The sequence below is a fragment of the Erigeron canadensis genome, chromosome 4 (assembly GCF_010389155.1).
Source record: "Erigeron canadensis isolate Cc75 chromosome 4, C_canadensis_v1, whole genome shotgun sequence".
Taxonomy (NCBI): Eukaryota; Viridiplantae; Streptophyta; class Magnoliopsida; order Asterales; family Asteraceae; genus Erigeron; species Erigeron canadensis.
Window position 1 is genome coordinate 6,938,910 of NC_057764.1, and position 8,845 is coordinate 6,947,754.

Sequence of the window (8,845 nt, forward strand, 5' to 3'; positions counted from 1 at the left end):
AAGAAACCAATATTTATATTAGTGTCGTTTTGAAAGATACACCATAAGGTTCCATTTAATGTGATAAAAATAATATAGTACGAGTAGTATTTTAGTATGTTTGACCGTTTTTCAAACTCATGAATCAAACTTGAGAATCTTTTAGAATCAAATGAAATAAAATGAAATCATCTCCCTTAAAAGATAGAATATAAAATAATGAAAAGTGGATTTTAGCTGTACACTAATGAATCTGTCTGGAATATGCATGTGGCTTTTTGTTTCTCACTATAGTATTTTAATGGTTATATTTACAATACGTAAGCTAGTACGAATTAATTTAACTACGTCACTACTTGCTCTACTACACATGGCCTCAAATTGACCAAAGACTACAAATCACTTTTTACACACACGTAGCAACTTCCCGTTTGTCCTTTTCATCTTATTTTTGTTCATCAACCTTGTTGGGTGAGAGGTATAAAAGGTCTTATTTGCCTTCATTGTTTCTCATTAACATTCATCCAAATCTCACTCTAAAAGTGAACGAGTATATACATTTAAAAGAGCTAGCTATGGATAATAATAATAATAAAAAGATACATATAATTAATGATGAAGGCGATATCGTAAGCATGCAAATGCCAGAGATTACTGAGCAACCAGCTATAGAAGCCAAGGAAAACCATAACGTCGGAACAATCAACCAACCAACAGACGATTGGTTTCCTATTACACGATCACGAAAAGGGAATTCGTGGACCGCAACATTCCATTTGCTTTCTTCTGGAATCGGAACCCAAGCACTTTCCCTCCCCCTTGCCTTCGTATACCTTGGCTGGTAAGCAGATCAACATCCAATCTTTTTTATGTAGAATTCTTTTTTTGGGCCTGAGGCAAAGGAATTCAAAGGAAAAAACCCTACAGACTTGTCAATCAGTTAATATGTGCTTCATTGGCATCAACATCCAAATATCATAATAACTACAACTTAGAAACATAGGCTACATTTGCTTAGTAGGTAATTAATAAGTTTTATTTGGTGCAGGTTTTGGGGCATAGTGTGTTTGTTTGTTGCATATATATGGCAACTCTACACCATTGGGTTGCTTCTTAATCTTCATGAATCTGTCTCCGGTGTTCGTTACAGTAGATACATTGAGCTTTCAATAGCCGCCTTCGGTATGTTTATTAATTATGATCTTTTAATTTGTTAGTATTTATTCTAATTAACATACAAGAAGAAAATCATGTATATCATATACAGTATATGCTACTAACATGATTTTTTGTTTGTTATAATTGACTTATTCAGGTGCTAAATTGGGAAAACTTTTTGCATTGTTCCCCGTGATGTATCTTTCGGGAGGAACCTGTGTGTTGTTCATAATCACTGGTGGAAGAACAATGAAACTTTTCTATCAACTCTTGTGTGCCGAAGATTGTTCTTCCAAAAACAGCTTTACAACAACAGAATGGTTCTTGGTTTTCGTATGCCTTGCCATTCTTGTGTCTCTGTTTTGTTCAAACTTGCATTCCGTAGCTTTTGTCTCATTTCTTGGAGCAACGATGGCTATTGCGTACTGTACGATATTGTGGATAGTTTTCGTTGCTAAAGGGAGGGTAGACGATGTTGCTTACGATACATCAGAAACTGTCACATCAGAAGCTGGAAAAACTCGAAGCATCTTTACTGCACTTGGGATCATTGCGGTTGCATTTAGAGGCCATAATGTAGTGTTAGAGATACAGGTACATTTCAATATTATGCACATATATGGTTACCATGCTACCTTTATATAATTATAAAAGCAAATTAACACCAAACATATACTATATTTCACGGATATGGGTCTTAGTACTTTTCACTTGTATATAATCATATTCAAAGTAACACAAAATACTGTCTTTCACCGATTATGAGTCTCAATGTCTTAGTTGTATATAATCATATTAATCCAAAATGACATATGTTAACTTTTATTGTTACAGGGTACAATGCCATCAACCACAAATCGCCCATCATCAAAGTTGATGTGGAAAGGAGTTGTTGCATCATATGTCATTATCGCAATGTGTTTGTTTCCTCTAGCAATTGTTGGATATTGGGCATTTGGAAACAAGGTTAGCGAAACTAATTACATTAATATAATAATATATACTCGTATATACAAGCTCCAATTAAACTAGCTTCTAATCAATCTAACTTACTTAAATGATTTCAGTTTCCGGTCAATGGAGGAATGCTAACGGCACTATCATCCACCCTTGAATACAACGCGTCAAAACCATTGCTAGGCCTCATATACGTGCAAGTCATTATAAGTAGTATTGCCGCATTCCAGATCTACGCTATGGTTGTCTTTGACAACCTAGAGCGTGCGTACGCCCTCATAAAAAGCAAGGAATGCCCAAAGTTAACTCGAATGGGAATAAGAATTTTCTACGGTGGCTTTACTTTCTTTATATCGGTTGCTTTTCCATTTCTGCCAAGTCTGGCACTACTCGTCGGGGGAATTGCTTTACATTTGACATTCGGGTACCCATGCCTCATGTGGATGGCAATCAAGAGACCATCAATGAAATCTATAAGGTGGTGGCTTAATTTTGCGCTTGGTTGTTTAGGCACGGGATTGAGTGTTGTTGTAGTCGTAGGTGCAGTATGGAACTTGGTTTGTAGAGGTTTAGATGCCAACTTTTTCCATCCAAGATGACATATGTATGGTTTAATAGAGCGAGAGAACCATGAATCTATTCTTTATTTTTATTACAATTACAGTCTAACAATTAATCAAATTATTATGTATTACCTTTTCTTTTCATAAATGTGAGAAGATTCAGTTGCAAATTTACATCGATGTATGTCTTATACTAGATTTTCAGTCTTCGGGTTATCAACGAATCAAGATCTGATGTTTAATTGTCTCCTCAAAAACAAAATTTCAGGTCAATTTTGACAACCGTTTATGTAGTCACCGAAGGTCCTTTCCTTTGTGATAGACGAAAGGAAGAGTTCGTCAAAAAAGATTTTTTTATTATTTTAATTTTAGATATAAGTATATATATTACTATTACTTTATAAATTTTATTACCGAGTAATAAATAACAGTAATCCTTAATTTCATGATATGGTATAGAGATATAAAAGGGGTTGAAACAAAGGCTCTTAATGAGTTAAAAGTCTTTTAAAACAAAAGCATTTATAAAGAAGGTTGATAGAATTAAGCAAACCAAACCTCCGCTCCAATCCCGAGTGGTTATCAAACCCAAAGCCGGTTAAATAGGGTAGTTGGGTTTGGGTTAGGTGATCACCTATTGCCTCCAAATAGCCAGCTTGTCTCAAATTTTAATCTATTGGGCTGAATTTAAATATATTAATGGGCTTTTTATACATACAAACTTCAGTTTTGGGCTTAAAAGAAAGAAAAAGAAAAAAAAAAAACATAGGGCAATAAACTTAAACTATGTTGAATAAACATTAAATCCAATAACGCTTCACTATAATAATACAGAACTAGATTTTAGACCCGTGTCTAACACTGGACACGGGGTTACGATATTATCAATATTAGATCTTCATACACTTAATTCATAAAAGCTTATAATTTTGAAGATATACGGTTCTAGATGTTATACTTTGCAAGTTGTAATAGAATAATCACATGTTCATCACTGTCATTATTAGCTAAGACATATTGATGAAGTTGTTTGCCGTAGTCATTCCACAAGACATATGCTACAATAATTTTCTTATTATAGAATTACTTGAAACCAGTTGTACTCATAATGTGATATTATTATGAAAGATAATTAAGAATTAGAATATAAATATGCTTGTGATCTTGTACTTGACATTCAAGTATATGTATTTGATCATGATATAGGCCGTAACACGAATAGGTGAATTTTCAATCACCTGTCCTATGATAATTATATGTCAATTAGGATTGTTTTCATATTCTTTGATAACAATTAGGACTCTATTTGAGTGACAATTGTAACATTAAATAATTAAGTATATAATTATTGTTGTTCTAAAAAAACAAAAAAAAAACTCTCAATTTGATGGTTAATATAATTATATATATAAAAAAGTTTTAAAGTTGATGGTTAAAAATAAAAATAAATTAAATATTCAGGGCTAAAAAGTGTAAATTATTGATGGAAAACAAAAAAGTATAAGTTAATGAGACTTTTTCTACAAATTAAAATAAATAGTAATATAATAATACATTTGGATAATGATTATTAGGATTTTTAATTTATATTTAATTTAAATGATGACATAAGCGAAAATCAATTTGATAAAATTGAACAATTTAATTGGTTAATAAGTCATTAGTTCAACTGTCTTATAATATATATTAACTCAGGTCTAAATCCAGATAACGTTCTAATGATTGTTACTCGTGAATAGATGTAAACTCAAGAATTTGCATATAACGAATACAATTGGAAATAAAGGTAACTTCACAAACTTCATTAGTTTTGCACCATCTCATAATTGGAATTAACATTTTTCAGCTAATGTGCATAGGCTGTTATTAATTAGCCAATGACATTGTTTGACCGAGATTACTTCCTATAACAGATTAAGGGGTGTTGGTATTGCCATAACAAAACAAAGTTTGTGTTTTAAGAATAAATTATACGTTTACAAAATTGTGTTTTGAAAAAAACATGCAGGCATATGTTTCTCTAAAACTGCGTTTTCATACCAGATAATCACTTTTTCATACAAACATCTTTTTAAAAACTATTTACGCTTTACAAACGTAATATAATCATTTTATAATGCAATCCTAAACACCCTCGAACAACTCATTAACAACTGAATTAATTTGCATTGGACTCGAGTTCTAGTGGATACGATATATTTTTGGATTGCCCTTGTTTACAGAGTATATGATTGATCAATATAAAAGATTGATTGATTACCTGATCAATAATTTGAATTACCAGTTTGGTTCATATAACAGTGCTAAAAAGTTGTTTTTAAAAGAGAATGAAACGTTTAATACTTTTTCAAATGCATATATTGTTTATAGAGTTATGTTAATTATTCGTGTTCGTGTTAACAAGTTTTTTTAAACTATTACTCATAAAAAAATTATTAACGGTCTAGGATGTCACAAGAAAGACTTACTAGATCACTATTTTCTTAAAAGGTAAGATATAAATGACCTTTCAGTTTGAATATTTGCTTATACCCCTAAAATGTAAACACAAACCAGGATGAGCGACTATTTCCCTTCCTTCATTTCATATATTTGTTTTTTCTCAAGCCTAGATTTGAAAATTCATGATTCTGTCACTTAACTTGAACCGGACCTTTGTCAACGTGGATGGAAGAAGTTGGCATCTAAACCTCTACAAGCCAAATTCCACACTGCACCTACAATTACTACTACACTTAACCCTATGCCTAAGCAACCAAGTCCGAGGTTAAGCCACAACCTTAAAGATTTTCTTGGTGGTCTCTTGATGGCAAGCCACATAAGACATGGGTACCCGAATGTCAAAGGCAGCGCAATTCCTCCGATGATTCCTGCCAGACTTGGTAGAAAAGGGAATGCCATTGATATAAAAAAAGTGACGCATCCAAAAAAAATCCGGAATCCCATTTTGGCCAGTTTTGGGCATTTCTTCTTTTTTATATCCGCATATGTATGCTCCATGTTGTCATAGATAACCATGCTATAAATTTGGAAAGCAGTCAAACAACTTAAGCAAACTTGCAAGTAAATGAGACCAAGCACTGGTTTTGATGTCTTGTGGAGTAGGGACTTTGAGAGGGCCATTATCATTCCACCGCTGGTAGGAAACTGCAACCATTTTTAGAAGATTAAATATATCTGACATTATATTCATATATTATTTGGATATCCATGATGTTCTTTAATTACCTTGTTTCCAAAGGCCCAATATCCAACAATTCCAACGGGAAAGAAACACGCTGCGATAATTGCATATGAAGCTGCCACTCCTTTTCGCATTAACCTCATTGATGGACGATTTGGGCTTGATGGCATGGTGCCCTGTAACAACAAAAGTTTTGTGCTATAATTAGCAGGCCCTGCAACAATTTGGGCTTGATGGCTGCCGAAAATTGTGTTAGCTTAAGTTATTAACTTCATTCCCAATAATCCAGCCAAATTTTAAGAATACAATATATATAAATTTGAGAACCACCTAAATTTTTTTAACAATATGTTAGATAATGAAAACTTTACCTGTATCTCTAAGACCACATTGTGGCCTCTAAATGCTAGGGCAATGATCCCAAGTGCATTCAATACGCCTCGGATTTGACCAACATTAGATGTGACAGCTTTTGAGGGATCATATACAGTGTCATCTACTCTGCCCTTAGCAACTAAAAATACCCATAAAATGGTGCAATATCCAATGGCCATGATCGCTCCCAGGAACGATACCAATGCAACAGAATGCAAGTTTGGACAAAAGAAGGACACAAAAATGGCTAAACAAGTAAAAACCAAAAACCATTCTGTTGTAGTTAAGTGATGTTTGGAAGAACAATCTTCACAGAAAAGTTGAGAAAAAAGCTTCAAGGTTCCACCTCCTGTAATTATAAACATCACACATGTGCCCCCTGCAAGATACATTACTGGGAATATGGCTAAAAGTTTCCCGAGTCTATCACCTAATCGGAAAAAAAGAAAGTCATATCACATACGTAGAAATATATCAGAGTTAAATACACATATATATCTATCATGTGTTGTTGTACTCACCAAAGGCTGCCATGGAAAGTTGAAGGTATCTGCTATAACGAGTATTTGGGACGGATTCGTGAAGGCTAACTAGCAACATCATGGTGTAGAGCTGCCACACAAATGCCACAGACAAACAAATAACACCCCAAATCCTACAACAAAAAAGATATATTTTAAAAAAGAGTCCATAAATATCTTTTCATATACTCTGTTTTTTAATATAATGTATAAATATTTAATCATGTAATAAATTGCTATTAACAACCCTTATAATTGTCATTATTATTTTCCTAATTTTTATATGTTAGAAGAGTTGTGATCATTTGAAAACTAAAATTTCGTGAAAACTAGAAAAAACTGGCCAAAATAACCTGTGATCTGAATTTAACACAATGTGTTTTTAAAAAACACATTGTGTTAAGTTCGTATCACAGTGTATTTGAAATTTTTTTTGATTTTCACGCGTTATCAAAAACACACTATCATATAAAATCTTAACACAATATGTTTTTAGATTACACAATAAAAACATTTAAATCACGGTGTTTTAGTTTTCAAATATAGATTACTTAAAAAAGATGTTAGTTTTTCGTGAGATATAGTCCTACCATTTGTGTCATCACCATCACTATCCTCATGTGTGTCAGTGTGTCACCACCATATTAAAAATGGGTTATTTGAAAACATATTTGAAGTCACTATATTACGTGGTACTCATCCAGCCCAGTATATCTATTATTATATCTATATATATTTCAAATTTTTACTGTAGTATATATTTGAATTTGAATTCTACTGCTACTCATAAAAGAGCCACTCCATTATTGTATGCTTGATTGACCAGAAGTTAATTCACCATTAAATAAGATAAACAAGTAACCAAACAACTAATTGCATATAAATAATCTAAATGAAATTTAACTTATTAAAATGTCCAAATATATGTATAAACAATATTATATAATAATTTATAATAAATACTATATGATTCTATTCATAAATAATTGAAGGTTATAATATTACGTACATAGATATATATATTTGATATATTCACACTTTCACAGTGGGTAAACAACGGATCGGATGAGTTTTCCTAGTTAGCATATTTAGTGACTTTTAATATAAAACTGAAGTTCAAACAAAGGTTGCAGGACATTTCTACCATTTAAGTAGAAACTGGAAGCAGCCTCTCTACTTAGGTAGAGGTAAGGTCTGCCTACATCTTAACCTCCCTCATACACCGTCGAGGTATTGGGACTCAAAACCCGCAGAAGGCGGCACTGAGCAGTACTTACTTTTTTATTTTCTGTAAATGAGTTGACTCAATAATTCGAAATAGTTCTCACTTCTCAGCTAACCTATTACTCAACACATTTTTAGAATTTAAAGATTATAAATATATGTACTTCACATGAATGACATATATAGTTTAATGATAGGAATCGTTTAATTACCAGCCAAGGTAAACGAAGGCAAGAGGGAGAGACAACGTTTGGGTTCCAATTCCGGAACATATCAAATGAAAAGTGGATGTCCATGAATTCCCTCTTCTCGATTCTGTAATTGGAAGCCATTCGTCGAGTTCTTGGTTGTTTCCCTTTTGGTCTTCCTCGGTATATAGGGGTTCAGAGATCACGTAGTTATCTGGTAATCTTTTGCTTACAATTTCGCCTTCATCGTTCACTATATGAATTTTGTTCTCGAAAGCGACTTCAACTCGAATACATTCGTCCCCCATCTCGTCCATTGGTATATATGTCCTTACGGGCACTTCCACTCTACTTTGTGTGCTTTGGAGAGGAATATATAAAAAGGGAGATGGATTCAGGATTATAGTGTTTATTAATTATTGAAGAGAAAATGGATTCAATAACCACCTTATAAACGTCAATTCAAATGTTTAATTAATAAATATATCGTCCATTATTAAACACTTAGTTATGTGGCAGTCTTTACTGGTAGGTAAACGGAAGACCATATATATATAGTCGAATATTATTAAAAGCGGAAACTTATATTTATGTTTGTCGTCGTTTCGAAAGATACATCTTAGGTTCTATTTTATGTGATAAAAATATATAATTAGTATCTTTGACCGTTTTTCAAACTATGATAAATCAAACTTT

At 32.7% G+C, this 8,845-nt stretch overlaps 2 protein-coding genes across 2 annotated transcripts; one reads left to right on the forward strand and one right to left on the reverse strand.

Moving 5' to 3' along the window:
* Positions 1-513: 513 nt before the first annotated feature.
* On the forward strand, positions 514-2,752 carry LOC122598386 (lysine histidine transporter-like 8). Its single transcript, XM_043770981.1, has 5 exons — positions 514-820; positions 1,028-1,161; positions 1,295-1,731; positions 1,972-2,103; positions 2,205-2,752. Exons 1-5 carry the CDS (start codon positions 555-557, stop codon positions 2,691-2,693), a joined length of 1,458 nt encoding a protein of 485 aa, XP_043626916.1. The 5' UTR covers positions 514-554; the 3' UTR covers positions 2,694-2,752.
* Positions 2,753-5,235: 2,483 nt separating this feature from the next.
* LOC122594842 (lysine histidine transporter-like 8) lies at positions 5,236-8,499 on the reverse strand. Its single transcript, XM_043767148.1, has 5 exons — positions 8,174-8,499; positions 6,738-6,871; positions 6,213-6,646; positions 5,886-6,017; positions 5,236-5,804 (listed from the first exon to the last, which is right to left on the reverse strand). Exons 1-5 carry the CDS (start codon positions 8,464-8,466, stop codon positions 5,316-5,318), a joined length of 1,482 nt encoding a protein of 493 aa, XP_043623083.1. The 5' UTR covers positions 8,467-8,499; the 3' UTR covers positions 5,236-5,315.
* Between the last annotated feature and the right edge of the window lie 346 nt (positions 8,500-8,845).